The sequence below is a fragment of the Hyla sarda genome, unplaced genomic scaffold (genome assembly GCF_029499605.1).
Source record: "Hyla sarda isolate aHylSar1 unplaced genomic scaffold, aHylSar1.hap1 scaffold_199, whole genome shotgun sequence".
Taxonomy (NCBI): domain Eukaryota; kingdom Metazoa; phylum Chordata; class Amphibia; order Anura; family Hylidae; genus Hyla; species Hyla sarda.
The window spans coordinates 17,755-44,859 of NW_026608649.1; the positions used below are offsets into that span (position 1 = coordinate 17,755).

At 43.9% G+C, this 27,105-nt stretch overlaps 1 protein-coding gene across 2 annotated transcripts in view; it reads left to right on the forward strand.

Annotated features, from left to right (window-relative positions):
* Positions 1–285: 285 nt before the first annotated feature.
* The window catches only part of LOC130317325 (zinc finger protein 260-like), a 55,361-nt gene continuing 28,541 nt past the window's right edge, over positions 286–27,105 (forward strand). Inside the window, exons 1-7 of one of the 2 annotated variants that reach the window (XM_056552834.1) lie at positions 286–724; positions 5,781–5,960; positions 6,048–6,177; positions 7,888–7,985; positions 9,459–9,591; positions 9,868–10,462; positions 23,128–23,132. In XM_056552834.1, coding sequence (XP_056408809.1) covers positions 653–724; positions 5,781–5,960; positions 6,048–6,177; positions 7,888–7,985; positions 9,459–9,591; positions 9,868–10,462; positions 23,128–23,132 — 1,213 coding nt within the window. In that variant the 5' untranslated portion in view covers positions 286–652. The remainder of the gene's footprint in view (positions 725–5,780; positions 5,961–6,047; positions 6,178–7,887; positions 7,986–9,458; positions 9,592–9,867; positions 10,463–23,127; positions 23,133–27,105) is intronic. The other variant, XM_056552833.1, reaches the window with a different exon arrangement.

Sequence of the window (27,105 nt, forward strand, 5' to 3'; positions counted from 1 at the left end):
AACATCTCCCCGCAGTACAGTCAGCTGGCGGCTGCACCTTGGTCTATATATATATATATATATATATAATATAACAAAAACATCTCCCCGCAGTACAGTCAGCTGGCGGCTGCACCTTGGTCTATATATATATATAATATAACAAAAACATCTCCCCGCAGTACAGTCAGCTGGCGGCTGCGCCTTGGTCTATATATGTGTGTATATATGTGTATTGTCTGTGTGTGTATATATATATATATATATATTATATAATATTATTCCATTATAAAAAAAAAAACAAGTGTTTAAAAAAAAAGCAGCGACGTTTCCTCGTGCTCACCCGGTCATTATCAAGCAGTCACCTGATTCACTCTGCCGAAAGTTTCCAAACTCTAAGGCTGGGTTCACACTGTGGAATTTTTGCCGCAGATCGAGAACTAGGACCGCGTGGACTACATTGCCGTCCCCATAGATGACAATGCGTTTCTGAGCAGATCTCCCAAAAGATCCACCCAGAAATGCAATGCAGTCTGCTCGGTCCTAGCGCCGCCAGCTCGATCTCCGGCAGAAATTCTACCCAGAAATACTGCAGTGTGAACCCGGCCTGAAGATCAAGATTCTTATCTCTCCAATACAGGTTCATACATTGTAAAATCTTATTATACCAAGAATGGAGCAAGAGCGGAAAGAGAAGACGATACTACACCTCACCCTGGAGATCATCTACCTGCTGACCGGAGAGGTGAGGGATTGTGGGAAATGGTCACATGACCTCTTATCTCTAGGGATAATACAGGACATGACCGGAGAGGTGAGGGATTGTGGGAAATGGTCACATGACCTCTTATCTCTAGGGATAATACAGGACATGACCGGAGAGGTGAGGGATTGTGGGAAATGGTCACATGACCTCTTATCTCTAGGGATAATACAGGACATGACCGGAGAGGTGAGGGATTGTGGGAAATGGTCACATGACCTCTTATCTCTAAGATAATACAGGACATGACCGGAGAGGTGAGGGATTGTGGGAAATGGTCACATGACCTCTTATCTCTAGGGATAATACAGGACATGACCGGAGAGGTGAGGGATTGTGGGAAATGGTCACATGACCTCTTATCTCTAGGGATAATACAGGACATGACCGGAGAGGTGAGGGATTGTGGGAAATGGTCACATGACCTCTTATCTCTAGGGATAATACAGGACATGACCGGAGAGGTGAGGGATTGTGGGAAATGGTCACATGACTTCTTATCTCTAGGGATAATACAGGACATGACCGGAGAGGTGAGGGATTGTGGGAAATGGTCACATGACCTCTTATCTCTAAGATAATACAGGACATGACCGGAGAGGTGAGGGATTGTGGGAAATGGTCACATGACCTCTTATCTCTAAGATAATACAGGACATGACCGGAGAGGTGAGGGATTGTGGGAAATGGTCACATGACCTCTTATCTCTAAGATAATACAGGACATGACCAGAGAGGTGAGGGATTGTGGGAAATGGTCACATGACCTCTTATCTCTAGGGATAATACAGGACATGACCGGAGAGGTGAGGGATTGTGGGAAATGGTCACATGACCTCTTATCTCTAGGGATAATACAGGACATGACCGGAGAGGTGAGGGATTGTGGGAAATGGTCACATGACCGGAGAGGTGAGGGATTGTGGGAAATGGTCACATGACCTCTTATCTCTAGGGATAATACAGGACATGACCGGAGAGGTGAGGGATTGTGGGAAATGGTCACATGACCTCTTATCTCTAGGGATAATACAGGACATGACCGGAGAGGTGAGGGATTGTGGGAAATGGTCACATGACCTCTTATCTCTAGGGATAATACAGGACATGACCGGAGAGGTGAGGGATTGTGGGAAATGGTCACATGACCTCTTATCTCTAGGGATAATACAGGACATGACCGGAGAGGTGAGGGATTGTGGGAAATGGTCACATGACCTCTTATCTCTAGGGATAATACAGGACATGACCGGAGAGGTGAGGGATTGTGGGAAATGGTCACATGACCTCTTATCTCTAAGATAATACAGGACATGACCGGAGAGGTGAGGGATTGTGGGAAATGGTCACATGACCTCTTATCTCTAGGGATAATACAGGACATGACCAGAGAGGTGAGGGATTGTGGGAAATGGTCACATGACCTCTTATCTCTAGGGATAATACAGGACATGACCGGAGAGGTGAGGGATTGTGGGAAATGGTCACATGACCTCTTATCTCTAGGGATAATACAGGACATGACCGGAGAGGTGAGGGATTGTGGGAAATGGTCACATGACCGGAGAGGTGAGGGATTGTGGGAAATGGTCACATGACCTCTTATCTCTAGGGATAATACAGGACATGACCGGAGAGGTGAGGGATTGTGGGAAATGGTCACATGACCTCTTATCTCTAGGGATAATACAGGACATGACCGGAGAGGTGAGGGATTGTGGGAAATGGTCACATGACCTCTTATCTCTAGGGATAATACAGGACATGACCGGAGAGGTGAGGGATTGTGGGAAATGGTCACATGACCTCTTATCTCTAGGGATAATACAGGACATGACCGGAGAGGTGAGGGATTGTGGGAAATGGTCACATGACCTCTTATCTCTAGGGATAATACAGGACATGACCGGAGAGGTGAGGGATTGTGGGAAATGGTCACATGACCTCTTATCTCTAAGATAATACAGGACATGACCGGAGAGGTGAGGGATTGTGGGAAATGGTCACATGACCTCTTATCTCTAAGATAATACAGGACATGACCAGAGAGGTGAGGGATTGTGGGAAATGGTCACATGACCTCTTATCTCTAGGGATAATACAGGACATGACCGGAGAGGTGAGGGATTGTGGGAAATGGTCACATGACCTCTTATCTCTAGGGATAATACAGGACATGACCGGAGAGGTGAGGGATTGTGGGAAATGGTCACATGACCTCTTATCTCTAGGGATAATACAGGACATGACCGGAGAGGTGAGGGATTGTGGGAAATGGTCACATGACCTCTTATCTCTAGGGATAATACAGGACATGACCGGAGAGGTGAGGGATTGTGGGAAATGGTCACATGACCTCTTATCTCTAAGATAATACAGGACATGACCGGAGAGGTGAGGGATTGTGGGAAATGGTCACATGACCTCTTATCTCTAGGGATAATACAGGACATGACCAGAGAGGTGAGGGATTGTGGGAAATGGTCACATGACCTCTTATCTCTAGGGATAATACAGGACATGACCGGAGAGGTGAGGGATTGTGGGAAATGGTCACATGACCTCTTATCTCTAGGGATAATACAGGACATGACCGGAGAGGTGAGGGATTGTGGGAAATGGTCACATGACCGGAGAGGTGAGGGATTGTGGGAAATGGTCACATGACCTCTTATCTCTAGGGATAATACAGGACATGACCGGAGAGGTGAGGGATTGTGGGAAATGGTCACATGACCTCTTATCTCTAGGGATAATACAGGACATGACCGGAGAGGTGAGGGATTGTGGGAAATGGTCACATGACCTCTTATCTCTAGGGATAATACAGGACATGACCGGAGAGGTGAGGGATTGTGGGAAATGGTCACATGACCTCTTATCTCTAGGGATAATACAGGACATGACCGGAGAGGTGAGGGATTGTGGGAAATGGTCACATGACCTCTTATCTCTAGGGATAATACAGGACATGACCGGAGAGGTGAGGGATTGTGGGAAATGGTCACATGACCTCTTATCTCTAGGGATAATACAGGACATGACCGGAGAGGTGAGGGATTGTGGGAAATGGTCACATGACCTCTTATCTCTAGGGATAATACAGGACATGATCGGAGAGGTGAGGGATTGTGGGAAATGGTCACATGACCTCTTATCTCTAGGGATAATACAGGACATGACCGGAGAGGTGAGGGATTGTGGGAAATGGTCACATGACTTCTTATCTCTAGGGATAATACAGGACATGACCGGAGAGGTGAGGGATTGTGGGAAATGGTCACATGACCTCTTATCTCTAGGGATAATACAGGACATGACCGGAGAGGTGAGGGATTGTGGGAAATGGTCACATGACCGGAGAGGTGAGGGATTGTGGGAAATGGTCACATGACCTCTTATCTCTAGGGATAATACAGGACATGACCGGAGAGGTGAGGGATTGTGGGAAATGGTCACATGACTTCTTATCTCTAGGGATAATACAGGACATGACCGGAGAGGTGAGGGATTGTGGGAAATGGTCACATGACCTCTTATCTCTAGGGATAATACAGGACATGACCGGAGAGGTGAGGGATTGTGGGAAATGGTCACATGACCTCTTATCTCTAGGGATAATACAGGACATGACCGGAGAGGTGAGGGATTGTGGGAAATGGTCACATGACCGGAGAGGTGAGGGATTGTGGGAAATGGTCACATGACCTCTTATCTCTAGGGATAATACAGGACATGACCGGAGAGGTGAGGGATTGTGGGAAATGGTCACATGACTTCTTATCTCTAGGGATAATACAGGACATGACCGGAGAGGTGAGGGATTGTGGGAAATGGTCACATGACCTCTTATCTCTAGGGATAATACAGGACATGACCGGAGAGGTGAGGGATTGTGGGAAATGGTCACATGACCTCTTATCTCTAGGAATAATACAGGACATGACCGGAGAGGTGAGGGATTGTGGGAAATGGTCACATGACCTCTTATCTCTAGGGATAATACAGGACATGACCGGAGAGGTGAGGGATTGTGGGAAATGGTCACATGACTTCTTATCTCTAGGGATAATACAGGACATGACCGGAGAGGTGAGGGATTGTGGGAAATGGTCACATGACCTCTTATCTCTAGGGATAATACAGGACATGACCGGAGAGGTGAGGGATTGTGGGAAATGGTCACATGACCTCTTATCTCTAGGGATAATACAGGACATGACCGGAGAGGTGAGGGATTGTGGGAAATGGTCACATGACTTCTTATCTCTAGGGATAATACAGGACATGACCGGAGAGGTGAGGGATTGTGGGAAATGGTCACATGACCTCTTATCTCTAGGGATAATACAGGACATGACCGGAGAGGTGAGGGATTGTGGGAAATGGTCACATGACCTCTTATCTCTAGGGATAATACAGGACATGACCGGAGAGGTGAGGGATTGTGGGAAATGGTCACATGACCTCTTATCTCTAGGGATAATACAGGACATGACCGGAGAGGTGAGGGATTGTGGGAAATGGTCACATGACCTCTTATCTCTAGGGATAATACAGGACATGACCGGAGAGGTGAGGGATTGTGGGAAATGGTCACATGACCTCTTATCTCTAGGGATAATACAGGACATGACCGGAGAGGTGAGGGATTGTGGGAAATGGTCACATGACCTCTTATCTCTAGGGATAATACAGGACATGACCGGAGAGGTGAGGGATTGTGGGAAATGGTCACATGACCTCTTATCTCTAGGGATAATACAGGACATGATCGGAGAGGTGAGGGATTGTGGGAAATGGTCACATGACCTCTTATCTCTAGGGATAATACAGGACATGACCGGAGAGGTGAGGGATTGTGGGAAATGGTCACATGACTTCTTATCTCTAGGGATAATACAGGACATGACCGGAGAGGTGAGGGATTGTGGGAAATGGTCACATGACCTCTTATCTCTAGGGATAATACAGGACATGACCGGAGAGGTGAGGGGTCTGTATATAGGGATATTTATCGGGGTCTCTCCATACTCAGGATTACACAGTAGTGAAGAAGACATCTGGAGAGTGTGTGGCCCCCAGCAGGTCAGGAGGATGGAGCAGGGCCCGGGGCCCCATCACGGAGCCTCCACCTCCCTCACTGATACCTGAGAGGAACAATGAGCAGAAGATCCTAGAACTCACCCACAAGATGATGGAGCTGCTGACTGGAGAGGTGAGCGCTGCTGGGAATGCTGGGACATTATACAGGAACACAAGGGATGATGGGTCTGGATGATGACTGGATCATTGTGTGTGTCAGGTTCCTATAAGGTGTCAGGATGTCACTGTCTATTTCTCCATGGAGGAGTGGGAGTATATAGAAGGACACAAGGATCTGTACCAGGACATAGTCATGATGGAGGACCACCGGCCCCGAACATCACCACCGGGTAAGATATATTTATTATAGACCACCGGCCCCGAACATCACCACTGGGTAAGATATATTTATTATAGACCACCGGCCCCGAACATCACCACCGGGTAAGATATATTTATTATAGACCACCGGCCCCCAACATCACCACCGGGTAAGATATATTTATTATAGACCACCGGCCCCGCACATCACCACTGGGTAAGATATATTTATTATAGACCACCGGCCCCGAACATCACCACCGGGTAAGATATATTTATTATAGACCACCGGCCCCGAACATCACCACTGGGTAAGATATATTTATTATAGACCACCGGCCCCGAACATCACCACTGGGTAAGATATATTTATTATAGACCACCGGCCCCGAACATCACCACTGGGTAAGATATATTTATTATAGACCACCGGCCCCCAACATCACCACCGGGTAAGATATATTTATTATAGACCACCGGCCCCGAACATCACCACTGGGTAAGATATATTTATTATAGACCACCGGCCCCGAACATCACCACTGGGTAAGATATATTTATTATAGACCACCGGCCCCCAACATCACCACCGGGTAAGATATATTTATTATAGACCACCGGCCCCGAACATCACCACCGGGTAAGATATATTTATTATAGACCACCGGCCCCCAACATCACCACCGGGTAAGATATATTTATTATAGACCACCGGCCCCCAACATCACCACCGGGTAAGATATATTTATTATAGACCACCGGCCCCGAACATCACCACTGGGTAAGATATATTTATTATAGACCACCGGCCCCGAACATCACCACTGGGTAAGATATATTTATTATAGACCACCGGCCCCGTACATCACCACTGGGTAAGATATATTTATTATAGACCACCGGCCCCCAACATCACCACTGGGTAAGATATATTTATTATAGACCACCGGCCCCCAACATCACCACTGGGTAAGATATATTTATTATAGACCACCGGCCCCGAACATCACCACTGGGTAAGATATATTTATTATAGACCACCGGCCCCCAACATCACCACTGGGTAAGATATATTTATTATAGACCACCGGCCCTGAACATCACCACTGGGTAAGATATATTTATTATAGACCACCGGCCCCGAACATCACCACCGGGTAAGATATATTTATTATAGACCACCGGCCTCCAACATCACCACTGGGTAAGATATATTTATTATAGACCACCGGCCCCGAACATCACCACCGGGTAAGATATATTTATTATAGACTATCGGCCCCGAACATCACCACTGGGTAAGATACATTTATTATAGACCACCGGCCCCGAACATCACCACTGGGTAAGATATATTTATTATAGATCACCGGCCCCTCACATCACCACTGGGTAAGATATATTTATTTTAGACCACCGGCCCCGAACATCACCACTGGGTAAGATATATTTATTATAGACCACCGGCCCCGAACATCACCACTGGGTAAGATATATTTATTATAGACCACCAGCCCCGAACATCACCACTCGGTAAGATATATTTATTATAGACCAACGGCCCCGAACATCACCACCGGGTAAGATATATTTAGCATAGACCACTGGCCCCAAACACCTCCACTGGGTAAGAGGAGACTCTCATTGATGGTAAAGGAGAGAGCAGTATTGGGGGCCCCTAGATCCCCCATCTTCTGATCATCTACACAATGTATTCAGTCACTTTGTGTCTCCTACAGATGGATCCAGGAAGAGGAACCCACCAGAGAGATGTCCTGCTCCTCTGGATTCCCAGGACTGTCCGGGGGGAGATGACAATGTCCTAGAGGATGATCAGGTAGATGGAGAGGACAATGTCCTACAGGATGATCAGGTAGATGGAGAGGACAATGTCCTACAGGATGATCAGGTAGATGGAGAGGACAATGTCCTACAGGATGATCAGGTAGATGGAGAGGACAATGTCCTACAGGATGATCAGGCAGATGGAGAGGACAATGTCCTACAGGATGATCAGGTAGATGGAGAGGACAATGTCCTACAGGATGATCAGGTAGATGGAGAGGACAATGTCCTACAGGATGATCAAGTAGAGAGGACAATGTCCTACAGGATGATCAAGTAGAGAGGACAATGTCCTACAGGATGATCAGGTAGAGAGGACAATGTCCTACATGATGATCAGGTAGAGAGGACAATGTCCTGCAGGATGATCAGGTAGATGGAGAGGACAATGTCCTACAGGATGATCAGGTAGATGGAGAGGACAATGTCCTACAGGATGATCAGGTAGATGGAGAGGACAATGTCCTACAGGATGATCAGGTAGATGGAGAGGACAATGTCCTACAGGATGATCAGGTAGATGGAGAGGACAATGTCCTACAGGATGATCAGGTAGATGGAGAGGACAATGTCCTACAGGATGATCAGGTAGATGGAGAGGACAATGTCCTACAGGATGATCAGGTAGATGGAGAGAACAATGTCCTACAGTATGATCAGGTAGAGAGGACAATGTCCTACAGGATGATCAGGTAGAGAGGACAATGTCCTACAGGATGATCAGGTAGATGGAGAGGACAATGTCCTACAGGATGATCAGGTAGATGGAGAGAACAATGTCCTACAGGATGATAGGGTAGATGGAAAGGACAATGTCCTACAGGATGATCAGGTAGATGGAGAGGACAATGTCCTACAGGATGATCAGGTAGATAGAGAGGACAATGTCCTACAGGATGATCAGGTAGATGGAGAGGACAATGTCCTACAGGATGATCAGGTAGAAAGGACAATGTCCTACAGGATGATCAGGTAGAGAGGACAATGTCCGACAGGATGATAAGGGAGATGGAGAGGACAATGTCCTACAGGATGATCAGGTAGATGGAGAGGACAATGTTCTACAGGATGATCAGGTAGATGGAGAGGACAATGTCCTACAGGATGATAAGGGAGATGGAGAGGACAATGTCCTACAGGATGATCAGGTAGATGGAGAGGATAATGTCCTACAGAATGATCAGGTAGATGGAGAGGACAATGTCCTACAGGATGATCAGGTAGATGGAGAGGACAATGTCCTACAGGATGATCAGGTAGATGGAGAGGACAATGTCCTACAGGATGATCAGGTAGATGGAGAGGACAATGTCCTACAGGATGATCAGGTAGATGGAGAGGACAATGTCCTACAGGATGATCAGGTAGATGGTCGGGGTTGTCATGGACGATTTGTGTCATTATTTTCTTGTTTCCATGAATCTGAATTATTATAATTTATTATTTGGTTCATATTTTGGATCAGGATGAAAATCTCTTAGACCTTAAAATTGAAGTTGTTGAGGAAGAAGAAGAAGAAGAAGAAGAAGAAGATGAAATGGATGTGAGGAGGGATCGGGCGTGTAAGGAAGAGGACATTCCTACTGATATTAGTCCAGGTGAGTAATAGAAAGGAAGTACCCGGAGGAATGTGATGCTCCTCCTCCCTACAGTAGTCTCTATCTATGGCTTATAAGTAGGGCTGCATGATTTAAGAAAATTGTGCGAAAATTGTGCTATTTAAATGCATGAATCTTATTTTTTTCGCTAAGACAGTCCTAACATGAGTTTGATAAGTTCCCTCTGCTCTTTGACTGATGCATTAAAAAAAATATTCCTGAAACTTTTTGTAAGGAATTTGAGGAAATTAAGATTTTTTTAAAATTTTTCTCCAGGTGGTCACGGCAAAGACTTGGGACAAAGCCATTTTCCCTCTCTAGTCCCTGAGGGAGACGAGAATAATTTCCCACGAGATCCTCAGTTTATATGTTCAGGATGTGGGACATGGTTTACACCTGAATCAGATCAGAAAACTCAGACAATAGAGACACAGATTCCATGTTCAGAATGTAGGAAATGTCATAAGCAGAGGTCTGCTCCTATCCAGCTGTCGGTTCCTACTGAACGTACGAAGACTCACTCAGGGAAGAAAATTATTTCATGTTTGGACTGCGGACGCAGCTTTACCAAGAGATCCCATCTGGTGGAGCATAAGAAAATCCACACGGGGGAGAAACTCTTTTCATGTTCTGAATGTGGTAAATCTTTTACCAAGAAATCAAATCTAGTACAACATCAGAAACTCCACACGGGAGAGAAGCCGTATTCATGTTCTGAATGTGGAAAGAAATTCACTAAGAAATATGGCCTACTTAACCATCATTGGATTCACAGAGGCGAGAAGCCGTTTTCATGTCCCGAATGTGAGAAATCTTTTACCCAGAAATCAGATCTTGTTAAGCACCAGAGAAGTCACACGGGGGAGAGGCCGTTTCCGTGTTTACAATGCGGGAAATATTTTACTCAGAGATCTGTTCTGGCTAAACATAAGAGGATTCACCAGGAGATGGTCGCCACAGTCTTACATAGAAGTTTCTACACTGAATTCTCCAATTTGGGTGGAGCTGACATTGACCCTTTATGATGCCCTGAGATCTACGAGAAGAAAAGTATTCTGTGGTAGAGTTTTATTGTATTTTTAAAGGGGCACTCCACTGGCCAGCGTTCAGAACTATATGTTCACAACCAAGCCCCTCGTGACATCACAGCCATGCCCCCTCAAAGCAAGTCTAAGGGAGGGGGCGTGATGACATCACGCCCCCTCCCTTAGACTTGCATTGAGGGGGCGTGGTTGTGAACATTTAGTTCCGAACGCTGGCCTGTAGAGTACCCCTTTAAGTGATTTTTCAGGGGGTTGTTTATGATCATCCCCTCGAGGACTGATTTTTCTATTTTTTATTCATTCCACTAGTCATAACTTTTTTAGTTTTTTTATGGTTGATATAGCAGTATGAGATTTTATGTTTTGTGGGGCGAGTTCTATTTTACGTAGGTGCCGTGTTTTGATACGAATATATTAGTGTTAAATATATAATAATTTGTATTCTGGGAGACAAAAAAAAAAAAGACAAATCTACTGATCCGACGATTAAAAGAGAAAAAATGCCAAATCACAGAGGGGTCGCAATACTAAAAACATTGCATGCGACTTTCTGCCTGTGGATTTTGGGTGAGGTGCGCTGTCGCCTTTTGCCGTACACTCTCCATTATGACTGGTGCTACGCATTTATTGTACACATTGATATCACCCAGAACCAACATTTTGTATATTATTTTACATTTTGGTGCTTTTAATAAAATATATTATTATTGTAAAAAAGAAAAAAAAGAAAATTTAACTATTTTCTAATAACTAAATTTACTTCTATATACTAGTATGCTATGCTTGTATATATTGTGTCTAAATAGCAGCGGGCTCAGAAGTGATCGAGACAGCGACACAACATAAAAAGTCATCCGAACTCAATGGCCACGTTCACCAGCGATCCCGGAAGTGTTGGCAGACAGCTGCAGAGAGAGAGAGGTATTCGGCCAGAGGAGACAACCCCTTTAATGAAAATGAATGTTTTTAATCAAAGGAATTGTCTGGTGAAATTTTACAAGATGCCAACAAATGACAGACTGACACTGTCTACTGGCTTGTTTACTTAACACAAACCTACATAAATAAGACCACAAAGGCAAAAAGATATAATCCCAAAATAAGGGGTAGAAGAACCTACAACACAATCAACCTACATAATTCAACCCCATTAAATTCTAAAAATATACACACAAAATGATGAAAATAATGTCCAATTTTATTAGATACAAGATAAACATATAATCAAAGGAACAGCAAAAGGAATCCCACCCCATAAAAACATGTACCACACAGACACTATAAAAATAAACGGTGGGGGAACACCAGAAGACAAAATGATATGTATGATGGTATAAACACTGGTAACCACTGCAGTGTGGTAACACTAAATGGTCATGCCCGTTTCTGAGAGCTATTTTACATCAGAGCAGATATCGATATCCTTTTGCTGTTCCTTGGATTATATGTTTATCTTGTATCTAATACAATTGGACATTATTTTCATCATTTTGTGTGTATATTTTTAGAATTTAATGAGGTTGAATTATGTAGGTGGATTGTTTGCTTAACATCCTGGGCCTTTCTGTTCTCCAGGTAAGTGACGCAGGCCCACCTGGCCATCCACATGATGAAAACGTGATATGTAAGACCAGACTCCTTCTACCATTTAACCTTGGTCTAGTTCTGATGCTCACGTGCCCACTGCAAGGACTTTTGGTGATAGACAGGGGTCAATGTAGACCCTCTGACCGATCTGCAGCTCCAGGGCCCTATACACAGCAAGCTGCGGTGAATTGTATATTCTAACACAAGAATAAATGGAAGAAAATAGTTTAATTAGTCAACATGAGCAAATTTCTTAAAAATTCAATTGGAAGTCATGTACGACCCTCTGAGGTCTTCTAGGACTGAACTTGTCCTCCTTCAAACCCCATATTCCAAGACAACATTAGTAATGTGAAAGTGACAGCAATGTTTATGCCCTACTGGAATTTTTGTGCTTATTAAATTTATAAAATGGTCCAAAAATGTCCTTACTGGGAAATACCACGTTACCGGCCTTTACTCTTAGATGGTGTGAATAGTCAGGTATGGCATTACATGGAGGAGACTGGTGAATACCGCCCCATGTTCACAGTGAAGATATAATGGCCATACTTAGGGTTCACTCTCCAATGGCCACCAAGCCTTCCTGACCATAAGGACTGTGAATCTGTAGAGCAGTCACCTCCGGAACTGGTCACAAGTAAACAGGTGAAGACTTCATAGAAGACTTAGACAATGTCTTAGAACATAATAACATTTACTGTACAATACTTGTTTTGAAGGTTGATCCAGTCTGATCGCAGCTCAGGATCAGGAGGGAAATGTTTCCTTTTTATTGTAGAATGATTAATGTCTTATTGGTTTATTACCTTCTGGTTTATAGGTCCCCATACTCCTCCCTTCACCCTCATCTTCTCCCACCCTTGGTTGAACATATTGGACTTCTTTTTACAACCGTATCTCTTCGGTGGGATTGGACCAGACGGGGTAACCTTCATTTAGCGCGTACATCAATGAGTCTCTGACCCCATGACTCTGTCCCCGGTTAGCAGTTGTCCTTTCTTGGTGCACTTTTGGTTTCTAATACCACAGAATCTGCTATTTTGGACATGCTCGTATCCAGGCAATTATGTCCTATGCCAAATCCCTATGCCTGCCCAATTTTTTAAATTCCTACATATTAACTTCAACAAGAACTGGCTGTCCCCATGATGTTTAGGTCACATCATGTTTACTGCCTCCAGGGCACAGATCCATCTGAAGCCGCTTAAAATCTGCGGCCGAGCCCCAGGTGATGTCACCACCGCCAGTCTCTGTGTCCATGTGAGGATTGTCATAGTCTCAGACATGAAGCCTAGGAGGTGGCGACACAAAGTTGGATCCAGTAAATCTACAGCTTGATCATAATGAAAGAACTTACAGAGGTTATCCGGTGATATATTTATATTTATTTATTTATTTTGTTCCATTCTGTCAAGGCTGCAAAAAGAAAAATAAACCTTAAAGGGGTACTCCGCCCCTAGACATACCCTATCCAAAGGAAAGGGGATAGGATGTCTGATCATGGTGGTCCCGTCGCTGGGGACCCGCGCGATCTCGGTTGCGGCACCCCAGACTTCCGGTGCAGGGAGAGAACTTGACGGATGACTGTCGATAAGGGGCAGAGGCTTGTAACGTCATGGTCACGCCCTGTTTGTGACGTCGCGGCCATGCCCCCTCAATGCAAGTCTATGGGAGGGGGCGTGACAGCCATCACACACCTCCCATAGACTTGCATTGAGGGGGCATGGAGTGACGCTCTAACTGAATGTCGGCTGTAGCAGGGAGATCACAGGGGTGCCCATCGGCAGGACCCCTGTGATCAGACATCTTATCCCTTATCCTTTGGATAGGGGATAAGATGTCTAGGGGCAGAGTACACCTTTAAGTTACCCTCTGCCTTTCCCCTGGTGCACCGATATTGGTCTCCCAGTCGTCTTCCACATTCTGGGGCCCGATACGTCACACTGTGCTGAGCTCATTGCCGGCCACAGCGATGTCCTGTCTCAGCTGTTGGTAATGGACCCGGGCACATTACACAACACTGCCGCTCAGTTTATCACCAGCCCGGATTTTCACCAGTGCCCTTGGTATCAAGAAAACGGAGAAAGGATGTCCGCCAGTCTGAACCTCCTAAGTATTAACAGCATCTATAGTCTATGGGTTGTCCTTGTCCTTCCTGTACAGGGAGCAGATTCTTACAACCTTGGCGTTGACTGTCGATGCCATAAGATCCAGCTCTGGCATTACCCCATCTGAGAAATATCTGGATGAAGGGCCCATTTTCTCGTTGGCATACCCCATCTGTGGAATATCTGGATGAAGGGCCCATTCTCTCGTTGGCATGCCCCATCTGTGGAATATCTGGATGAAGCGTCCATTCTCTCGTTGGTATACCCTGTCTGTGGAATATCTGGTAGAAGGGGTCATTCTCTCATTGGCATACCTATCTGTGGAATATCTGGAAAAAGGAACCATTCTCTCATTGGCATACCCCATCTGAGGAATATCTGGATGAAGGGTCCATTCTCTCATTGGCATACCCTGTCTGTGGAATATCTGGATGAAGGGTCCATTCTCTCGTTGGCATACCCTGTCTGTGGAATATCTGGTAGAAGGGGTCATTCTCTCATTGGCATACCCCATCTGTGACATATATGGATGAAGAGGAAATTCTCTCGTTGGCATACCCCTTCTGTGGAATATCTAGATGAAGGGACCATTCTCTCGTTGGTATATCCCATCTGTGGAATATCTGGGTGAAGGGACCATTCTCTCCTTGGCATACCCCATCTGTGGAATATCTTGATGAAGGGGCCATTCTCTCGTTGGCATACCCCATCTGTGGAATACCTGGATGAAGGGGCCATTCTCTCGTTGGCATACCCCATCTGTGGAATATCTTGATGAAGGGGCCATTCTCTCATTGGCATACCCCATCTGAGGAATATCTGGATGAAGGGTCCATTCTCTCGTTGGCATACCCCCTCTGTGGAATATCTGAAAAAAGGGACCATTCTCTCATTGGCATACCCCATCTGAGGAATATCTGGATGAGGATGCCATTCTCTCATTGGCATACCCCATCTGTTGAATATCTAGATGAAGGGGCCATTCTCTCGTTGGCATACCCCATCTGTGGAATATCTAGATGAAGGGGCCATTCTCTAGTTGGCATACCCCATCTGTGGAACATCTGGATGAAGAGGCTATTCTCTCGTTGGCATACCCCATCTGAGGAATATCTGGATGAAGGGTCCATTCTCTCATTGGCATACCCCATCTGTGGAATATCTAGATGAAGGGGCCATTCTCTCGTTGGCATACCCATCTGTGGAATATCTAGATGAAGGGTCCATTCTCTCATTGGCATACCCCATCTGTGGAATATCTGGATGAAGGGTCCATTCTCTCATTGGCATACCCTGTCTGTGGAATATCTGGATGAAGGGCCCATTCTCTCGTTGGCATACCCCATCTGAGGAATATCTGGATGAAGGGGCCATTCTCTCGTTGGCATACCCCATCTGTGGAATATCTGGATGAAGGGGCCATTCTCTCGTTGACATACCCCATCTGTGGAATATCTAGATGAAGGGTCCATTCTCTCGTTGGCATACCCCATCTGTGGAATATCTAGATGAAGCGGCCATTCTCTCGTTGGCATACCCATCTGTGGAATATCTAGATGAAGGGTCCATTCTCTCGTTGGCATACCCCATCTGTGGAATATCTAGATGAAGGGTCCATTCTCTCGTTGGCATACCCCATCTGTGGAATATCTAGATGAAGGGGCCATTCTCTCATTGACACACCCCATCTGTGGAATATCTAGATGAAGGGGCCATTCTCTCGTTGGCATACCCCATCTGTGGAATATCTAGATGAAGGGTCCATTCTCTCGTTGGCATACCCCATCTGTGTAATATCTAGATGAAGGGGCCATTCTCTTGTTGGCATACCCCATCTGTGTAATATCTGGATGAAGGGCCCATTCTCTCGTTGGCATACCCCATCTGAGGAATATCTGGATGAAGGGGCCATTCTCTCGTTGGCATACCCCATCTGTGGAATATCTGGATGAAGGGCCCATCCTCTCGTTGGCATACCCCATCTGTGGAATATCTAGATGAAGGGGCCATTCTCTCGTTGGCATACCCCATCTGTGGAATATCTGGATGAAGGGCCCATTCTCTCGTTGGCATACCCCATCTGTGGAATATCTAGATGAAGGGGCCATTCTCTCATTGACACACCCCATCTGTGGAATATCTGGATGAAGGGGCCATTCTCTCGTTGACATACCCCATCTGTGGAATATCTAGATGAAGGGTCCATTCTCTCGTTGGCATACCCCATCTGTGGAATATCTAGATGAAGCGGCCATTCTCTTGTTGGCATACCCATCTGTGGAATATCTAGATGAAGGGTCCATTCTCTCGTTGGCATACCCCATCTGTGGAATATCTAGATGAAGGGTCCATTCTCTCGTTGGCATACCCCATCTGTGGAATATCTAGATGAAGGGGCCATTCTCTCATTGACACACCCCATCTGTGGAATATCTAGATGAAGGGGTCATTCTCTCGTTGGCATACCCCATCTGTGGAATATCTAGATGAAGGGTCCATTCTCTCGTTGGCATACCCCATCTGTGGAATATCTAGATGAAGGGGCCATTCTCTTGTTGGCATACCCCATCTGTGTAATATCTGGATGAAGGGCCCATCCTCTCGTTGACATGCCCCATCTGTGGAATATCTAGATGAAGGGTCCATTTTCTCGTTGGCATACCCCATCTGTGGAATATCTAGATGAAGGGTCCATTCTCTCGTTGGCATACCCCATCTGTGGAATATCTAGATGAAGGGTCCATTCTCTCGTTGGCAGACCCCGGCTCAGGCAATCCATTGTCCTATGAAGAGAGCATGGAATCACAGATAGATAGTAAGATGCAACGCATATAATCGCCATGTTATTCGCTTTTCTATTATTGTGCGGCTTTAAAAAAAATCTCAAACTTTTGTAAACAAAATTAGTATGTGTAAAATCCCTCTATTTTGACCCCCATAACTTTCTTGTTTTTCCATATACGGGGTGGTATGAGGGTTCATTTTTTGTGCTGTGATCTGAACTTTTTATAAAATTTTTTGGAATGTGCTGTGACTTTTTTTTATGTTGACGCTGTTCACCGCATGGGATCATTAACATTATATTTTGATAGATCGGACATTTACGCATGCAGATATACCAAATATGTTTATTCAGTTTTTTTATGCTTTTTGGGATAAAATGGGAAAAAATCACTGCAGGTGATCCGATCCGCGTTGCTGTAGATGCCGTGATCTGTATTGATCACAGCATCTGAGGGGTTTATGGCAGACAGCGCGATCACTAACGTCTGCCATTACAAGCAGGTCCAGGACTGCTGATAGCATCCGGGACCTTCCGTGCATGAAGCCAGCACCGGTCCGAAGCTCGCTGCGTGCACATGACGTAAATGTAGGTCCTGGTGTGTTAAGTACCTCTGCATCAGAACATATATTTACTTCCTATGTCATTAAGGGAGTACTAACGTGTGGGACAACTTATCCCCTCTCCAAAATGTTCAGAATAAAAAATGAGGTAAAAAAAAACTAAAAACAACGGAACCAAATAATTGTGATTAACGAAAATGAACTGAGAGAACGAAACTGATGTTTTCTGATGGGTCTAGTTTTTTATTTTTATACTCTGAGCGCACCAGACATAGTTTTAGAAAACACAGACTGTTTTGGTGAAAAGGTGAAGAACCCCGACCCCCACCCTTACTTACGATGGTCCTGAAGGTGGACGCCATGAAGCATTGTGTTCAGACTATCCTCTGGTCATAGACTGTCCTGTGGTCATAGACTATCCTCTGGTCATAAACTGTCCTGTGGTCATAGACTGTCCTCTGGTCATAGACTATGCTCTAGTCATAGACTATTGTCACGATTCGGCAGGCTGGATGTGGATCCTCTGTGCCAGAGAGGGATTGGCGTGGACCGTGTAGGTGGACCGGTTCTAAGTTGCTACTGGTATTCACCAGAGCCCGCCGCGGGATGGTCTTGCAGCGGCGGTAGCAACCAGGTCGTATCCACCGGCAACGGCTCAACCTCTCTGACTGCTGAGATAAGCGCGGTACAAGGGAGTAGACAAGAGCAAGGTCAGACATAGCAGAAGGTCAGGGCAGGCAGCAAGGATCGTAGTCAGGGGCAACGGCAGGAGGTCTGGAACACAGGCTAGGAACACACAAGGAAACGCTTTCACTGGCACAATGGCAACAAGATCCGGCAAGGAAGGGAAGGGGAAATGAGGTATACATAGGGAGTGCAGGGGAAGTGAGGTATAAGTAGGGAGTGCAGGGGAAGTGAGGTATAAGTAGGGAAGTGCACAGGTGAAGGTACTGATTAAAACCCATGCGCCAATCAGTGGCGCACCGGCCCTTTAAATCGCAAAGACCCGGCGCGCGCGCGCCCTAGGGAGCGGGACAGCACAGACGGGGAACGAGTCTGGTAAGCGAGTCGGGATGCGCATCGCGAGCGGGCACGTCCCGCATCGCGAATCGCATCCCGGCTGGGAACATTATCGCAGCGCACCCGGTCGGCAGGTCTGACCGGGGCGCTGCGAATAGGAGAACGCTGTGAGCGCTCCGGGGAGGAGCGGGTACCCGGAGCGCTCGGTGTAACAGTACCCCCCCCCCCCCTCCCTTGGGTCTCCCCCTCTTTTTGGAACCTGAGAATTTGAGGATAAGGTTCTTGTCAAGGATACTTGAAAGAAGAGATCGCAGACGGCACTCACGGAAACAGCAAGAAGTTTTATTCGGGATCGCTGGTCCACGCAACAACAACGACAGGTAAGTCGACCGGTTTCGCGCTACACAGAGCGCTTACACGTGACCTCTGACATCACTAAACCCTACCCCCTTAAATACATGCACCAAGTAATACAAAAATAGAAAACTAGACATTACAGGGTTAAAAGCACAAAAATGGTGTGTGGTATAGAGAGACTAGCATTAGTATTTACTAATTAGCTATAACAGCGCCTTAGACTGTATAACACTATCGGAGGTAATGCATAGTATTAAAAACGCTAGGTGTGAACATAGATCCTATGCTAACAAAATCCACCTGCACTATGGAAATACATTTAAATCCTCCCGTAGGTTTAATCCTAGTGGTCCTAAGGCGTCTGTAAGTATAATCATTTCTGATTCTTTTTGTAACAATAATTTGTGTCTATCTCCACCGTATTTTAAAGGTGCAACTATTTTTAATCCAAGGAATTTTAAATCTTCAATTTTGTTATTGTGTTTATATTTCATATGTTCTATTACTTTTGGGCAGCCTTTTCCAGTAATGAGTGAGCGAAAATGTTCCCTAATTCTTTTATACAAGGGTCTTATGGTCTTCCCAATATAGTAAAAACCACATGTGCAAACTAATGCGTAAACAATATAGGTAGATTTACATGTCACGAAATCATGGATATCAATATTCTGTGATCCTAAATGTATACTTTTCGTTTGTATCATGTGCGAACATAATTTACACTGTCCACATTTAAAACATCCTTGTGGTTTTGATTTTTCTATCCAATTTTTGGACATATCATCTTGTAATCTACCTCGTACAATATAATCTCTAATATTCTTAGTTCTGCGAAAAGAAATTAATGGTTTGTTCAGCTGTGTTTTGCTTAAGATATCATCCTGCTGGAGAATATGCCAATTTTTATGTATCGCTGACCTGATTTTATTTTCCATAGGGCTGTATGAGAAGGAAAACGTAAAATTTTTTGTTTGATTTTCTTTAGCACAGTCTTTATCATGTATTTTATGTTTTTTATGCAATAATTGACTACGAGGTATTTTCCTGACCTTAAAAAGTGCCTCACTCAGGATAGATATAGGGTAGCCCCTCTCTTTTAGTCTGTCCCATAATTGTTTCGCCTGTATTTCAAATGTTTCAGTGGTAGTATTTATCCGTTTCAATCGGACAAATTGTCCGAAAGGAAGGGATTTTTTGACATGATGAGAATGAAAGCTGTCATATCTAAGTAAGGAATTAGTAGCTGTAATTTTTCTAAATCCCTCAATCTCCAAATAATCATTTTTAGCAACAAGTTTAGTGTCGAGAAATTCTATACTATTGGTGCCCACCACACTAGTAAAATGCATATTGTAGTTATTATCGTTCATGTAGGCGACGAACTGGTGGAACTGGGCCGTACTGCCCGACCAAATAACCAGCACGTCGTCGACATATCTAACGTAAAGGGCCAGATATTCAATGAAAGGATTGTTAGTGGAGAAGACCTTATCTTCCTCTAGGACCCCCAAAAAAATATTTGCGAAAGTAGGTGCCACGGGGGTCCCCATCGCAGTCCCAGATCGCTGGTTAAACCAGCGATTATTAAACTGGAAAGCATTATGGGATAATACAAACTGTAACATCTCACAAATGTAATTAATATAAACAGGGCTATGATTTTCCGTTTGGTCTAGTCGACGTCGGACAGCCTCCACACCCGCACCCTGAGGAATGCGAGTGTAGAGACTCTCCACGTCGATGCTAGCCAAAATGAAATGCTCCTGCCACCCAAAATTTTCCAAAATTTGCAGTAAGTGTTGGGTATCTTTTAAGTAAGCTGGTATAGTAGGTAGTAATGGGCGTAAGACCCAATCTAGATATTGGGACAGAGGCTCAGTAACTGAGCCTCTGCCCGCAACAATAGGCCGACCTGGCGGTACTTGTGCATTTTTGTGAATTTTAGGTGTCCAGTACCAGTATGGTTTCTTAGGGTGAGTAATAAAAAGTTTGTTGGCAAATCTCTCCGAAAAAATATTATTTTCCACTCCCCTCCTAAGTAATGATCTAGCACTCTCCTGGTAATGTGTGGTGGGGTCTTTAGGTAATGCTGTATAAGTATTTAAATCACTCAACTGACGATTTGCCTCTTGTAGGTAATAATCTTTGGTCAAGAGCACAACATTGCCTCCCTTATCCGCAGGCTTCACTACAATTTCTGTATTTTCAGATAGCCATTTTAGAGCACTCCTTTCTCCCCCCGTAAGATTCGGGGTAGATTTAGGGTAAATAAGTGCTTTAACGTCTTGAATGACGTTTTCCATAAAATTCTGGATATTGGAGCCTGCGGGCAAGGGCGGGTTAAATGTGGATGGAACACCTCCTGTAAAAGGTCTGTAAGTTGTAACTTTATCTGGATCATAAATAGTTTCATCATCTGCAATTTCCATTAGTAACGATACAACATCTCTATCTTGTTCTGACCAGGATGGGTTAACCATAAAGCCCAGCGGGCTAATAGAAGTTGGAAGTTCCCCTTCTAACTGATTAGACTCTTTACCAGGGGTATGACCACTAAGGAAAAACCTATGTAGGTTAATTTTCCTAATAGATTTATACAAATCTATAGTAAAATCCGTAAAATTGAATTCGTGATTAATACAATAGTTTAGCCCCTTCTTTAACAAAGATAGACAATCCTCAGAGAGAACATGCTGTGTCAAATTAATAATATTGGACTGACCTGTAGGATCTGGAGAGGCAAGATCACCTATTGTTGCCAGGTGACTTGCTTTCTCTTCATCCCACCTCTTTTTGAAAATCTTTTTGCACCTGCCCCGCCGTATCCTCCTCTTGCGGGTAGGTGCAGTTGTTGGTCCCCCAAAGCCACAAGGTTAGAGGGGTCTTTAGGTAGGGTGGTATCACCAGTCCCACTAGAGTCGGACCCTGAATCTGTGGTCCAATAGTCCTGAGGTGGTCTCCGCAGTCGTCTTTTTCTTCTCATCTTATTAAGATTCCAATCAAAGACATGGCCTCCATCATAGTCTTGTTTGTCTCTCAGGTATTTATTCTTTTTACGTTCCTTAATATCAGCCTGGATCGGTAATATCTTTTTTTCCACCTTCTTTTCGAATGCTTCATATTGCTCTTTGTTCACACGGGTTTTCAGCTCTAATTTAGCTTTAAGCAATTGTGCGGTAATTTGGGCATATTCTTTTTCTGTCCGTTTCAACATTAATTTAGTAAGTTTTAAACTGTGTTCTTGATGTAATAATGCCCATTCATCCGTAAATTCATTATCGTCTTGAAATTGAGACAGCTCTTTAAAAACTCGTAATCCACGTGGAACTCGGCCACTCTCACAATAGGACTGTAACGAATTGACTGTCCAAAACAATTTCACTTCTTTTTCAGAAAGGGTCGTGACTTTATATTCCAAGGATTTGGTACCTAGTACCTGCAGTTCATCCCTTAAATTGCATTGTGCAAAGAATTCAGTTGCGTCTTCTCTACCAGCTAATAAAGTCCCGGGACTAATGTGCAGTGTGCTATCCAGTGCAACACTCGCCTCTGAGGCTGCTTGTTCCATAGACTCCATAATCTGTGAGTGGGATACACCTGCGACGTGCTCAGACTAGGGTATTCAGCATAACACTATCGAACACATGGAGAAGAAGGAAAGTCGGCACTGCCGCACTCACGATTCTGCCGGAGTTACTGGATCACTGCACCTTCACGTCCAGATGCCACAAATCCGGTGCTCAGTCCGCCATAAGCATAAGCGTAGGAAACTTGAAAGAAGAGATCGCAGACGGCACTCACGGAAACAGCAAGAAGTTTTATTCGGGATCGCTGGTCCACGCAACAACAACGACAGGTAAGTCGACCGGTTTCGCGCTACACAGAGCGCTTACACGTGACCTCTGACATCACTAAACCCTACCCCCTTAAATACATGCACCAAGTAATACAAAAATAGAAAACTAGACATTACAGGGTTAAAAGCACAAAAATGGTGTGTGGTATAGAGAGACTAGCATTAGTATTTACTAATTAGCTATAACAGCGCCTTAGACTGTATAACACTATCGGAGGTATAGTATTAAAAACGTTAGGTGTGAACATAGATCCTATGCTAACAAAATCCACCTGCACTATGGAAATACATTTAAATCCTCCCGTAGGTTTAGTCCTAGTGGTCCTAAGGCGTCTGTAAGTATAATCATTTCTGATTCTTTTTGTAACAATAATTTGTGTCTATCTCCACCGTATTTTAAAGGTGCAACTATTTTTAATCCAAGGAATTTTAAATCTTCAATTTTATTATTGTGTTTATATTTCATATGTTCTATTACTTTTGGGCAGCCTTTTCCAGTAGTGAGTGAGCGAAAATGTTCCCTAATTCTTTTATACAAGGGTCTTATGGTCTTCCCAATATAGTAAAAACCACATGTGCAAACTAATGCGTAAACAATATAGGTAGATTTACATGTCACGAAATCATGGATATCAATATTCTGTGATCCTAAATGTATACTTTTCGTTTGTATCATGTGCGAACATAATTTACACTGTCCACATTTAAAACATCCTTGTGGTTTTGATTTTTCTATCCAATTTTTGGACATATCATCTTGTAATCTACCTCGTACAATATAATCTCTAATATTCTTAGTTCTGCGAAAAGAAATTAATGGTTTGTTCAGCTGTGTTTTGCTTAAGATATCATCCTGCTGGAGAATATGCCAATTTTTATGTATCGCTGACCTGATTTTATTTTCCATAGGGCTGTATGAGAAGGAAAACGTAAAATTTTTTGTTTGATTTTCTTTAGCACAGTCTTTATCATGTATTTTATGTTTTTTATGCAATAATTGACTATGATGGAGGCCATGTCTTTGATTGGAATCTTAATAAGATGAGAAGAAAAAGACGACTGCGGAGACCACCTCAGGATTACTGGACTACAGATTCAGGGTCCGACTCTAGTGGGACTGGCGACACCACCCTACCTAAAGACCCCTCTAACCTTGTGGCTTTGGGGGACCAACAACTGCACCTACCCGCAAGAGGAGGATACGGCGGGGCAGGTGCAAAAAGATTTTCAAAAAGAGGTGGGATGAAGAGAAAGCAAGTCACCTGGCAACAATAGGTGATCTTGCCTCTCCAGATCCTACAGGTCAGTCCAATATTATTAATTTGACACAGCATGTTCTCTCTGAGGATTGTCTATCTTTGTTAAAGAAGGGGCTAAACTATTGTATTAATCACGAATTCAATTTTACGGATTTTACTATAGATTTGTATAAATCTATTAGGAAAATTAACCTACATAGGTTTTTCCTTAGTGGTCATACCCCTGGTAAAGAGTCTAATCAGTTAGAAGGGGAACTTCCAACTTCTATTAGCCCGCTGGGCTTTATGGTTAACCCATCCTGGTCAGAACAAGATAGAGATGTTGTATCGTTACTAATGGAAATTGCAGATGATGAAACTATTTATGATCCAGATAAAGTTACAACTTACAGACCTTTTACAGGAGGTGTTCCATCCACATTTAACCCGCCCTTGCCCGCAGGCTCCAATATCCAGAATTTTATGGAAAACGTCATTCAAGACGTTAAAGCACTTATTTACCCTAAATCTACCCCGAATCTTACGGGGGGAGAAAGGAGTGCTCTAAAATGGCTATCTGAAAATACAGAAATTGTAGTGAAGCCTGCGGATAAGGGAGGCAATGTTGTGCTCTTGACCAAAGATTATTACCTACAAGAGGCAAATCGTCAGTTGAGTGATTTAAATACTTATACAGCATTACCTAAAGACCCCACCACACATTACCAGGAGAGTGCTAGATCATTACTTAGGAGGGGAGTGGAAAATAATATTTTTTCGGAGAGATTTGCCAACAAACTTTTTATTACTCACCCTAAGAAACCATACTGGTACTGGACACCTAAAATTCACAAAAATGCACAAGTACCGCCAGGTCGGCCTATTGTTGCGGGCAGAGGCTCAGTTACTGAGCCTCTGTCCCAATATCTAGATTGGGTCTTACGCCCATTACTACCTACTATACCAGCTTACTTAAAAGATACCCAACACTTACTGCAAATTTTGGAAAATTTTGGGTGGCAGGAGCATTTCATTTTGGCTAGCATCGACGTGGAGAGTCTCTACACTCGCATTCCTCAGGGTGCGGGTGTGGAGGCTGTCCGACGTCGACTAGACCAAACGGAAAATCATAGCCCTGTTTATATTAATTACATTTGTGAGATGTTACAGTTTGTATTATCCCATAATGCTTTCCAGTTTAATAATCGCTGGTTTAACCAGCGATCTGGGACTGCGATGGGGACCCCCGTGGCACCTACTTTCGCAAATATTTTTTTGGGGGTCCTAGAGGAAGATAAGGTCTTCTCCACTAACAATCCTTTCATTGAATATCTGGCCCTTTACGTTAGATATGTCGACGACGTGCTGGTTATTTGGTCGGGCAGTACGGCCCAGTTCCACCAGTTCGTCGCCTACATGAACGATAATAACTACAATATGCATTTTACTAGTGTGGTGGGCACCAATAGTATAGAATTTCTCGACACTAAACTTGTTGCTAAAAATGATTATTTGGAGATTGAGGGATTTAGAAAAATTACAGCTACTAATTCCTTACTTAGATATGACAGCTTTCATTCTCATCATGTCAAAAAATCCCTTCCTTTCGGACAATTTGTCCGATTGAAACGGATAAATACTACCACTGAAACATTTGAAATACAGGCGAAACAATTATGGGACAGACTAAAAGAGAGGGGCTACCCTTTATCTATCCTGAGTGAGGCACTTTTTAAGGTCAGGAAAATACCTCGTAGTCAATTATTGCATAAAAAACATAAAATACATGATAAAGACTGTGCTAAAGAAAATCAAACAAAAAATTTTACGTTTTCCTTCTCATACAGCCCTATGGAAAATAAAATCAGGTCAGCGATACATAAAAATTGGCATATTCTCCAGCAGGATGATATCTTAAGCAAAACACAGCTGAACAAACCATTAATTTCTTTTCGCAGAACTAAGAATATTAGAGATTATATTGTACGAGGTAGATTACAAGATGATATGTCCAAAAATTGGATAGAAAAATCAAAACCACAAGGATGTTTTAAATGTGGACAGTGTAAATTATGTTCGCACATGATACAAACGAAAAGTATACATTTAGGGTCACAGAATATTGATATCCATGATTTCGTGACATGTAAATCTACCTATATTGTTTACGCATTAGTTTGCACATGTGGTTTTTACTATATTGGGAAGACCATAAGACCCTTGTATAAAAGAATTAGGGAACATTTTCGCTCACTCATTACTGGAAAAGGCTGCCCAAAAGTAATAGAACATATGAAATATAAACACAATAATAAAATTGAAGATTTAAAATTCCTTGGATTAAAAATAGTTGCACCTTTAAAATACGGTGGAGATAGACACAAATTATTGTTACAAAAAGAATCAGAAATGATTATACTTACAGACGCCTTAGGACCACTAGGATTAAACCTACGGGAGGATTTAAATGTATTTCCATAGTGCAGGTGGATTTTGTTAGCATAGGATCTATGTTCACACCTAACGTTTTCAATACTATACCTCCGATAGTGTTATACAGTCTAAGGCGCTGTTATAGCTAATTAGTAAATACTAATGCTAGTCTCTCTATACCACACACCATTTTTGTGCTTTTAACCCTGTAATGTCTAGTTTTCTATTTTTGTATTACTTGGTGCATGTATTTAAGGGGGTAGGGTTTAGTGATGTCAGAGGTCACGTGTAAGCGCTCTGTGTAGCGCGAAACCGGTCGACTTACCTGTCGTTGTTGTTGCGTGGACCAGCGATCCCGAATAAAACTTCTTGCTGTTTCCGTGAGTGCCGTCTGCGATCTCTTCTTTCAAGTTTCCTACGCTTATGCTTATGGCGGACTGAGCACCGGATTTGTGGCATCTGGACGTGAAGGTGCAGTGATCCAGTAACTCCGGCAGAATCGTGAATGCGGCAGTGCCGACTTT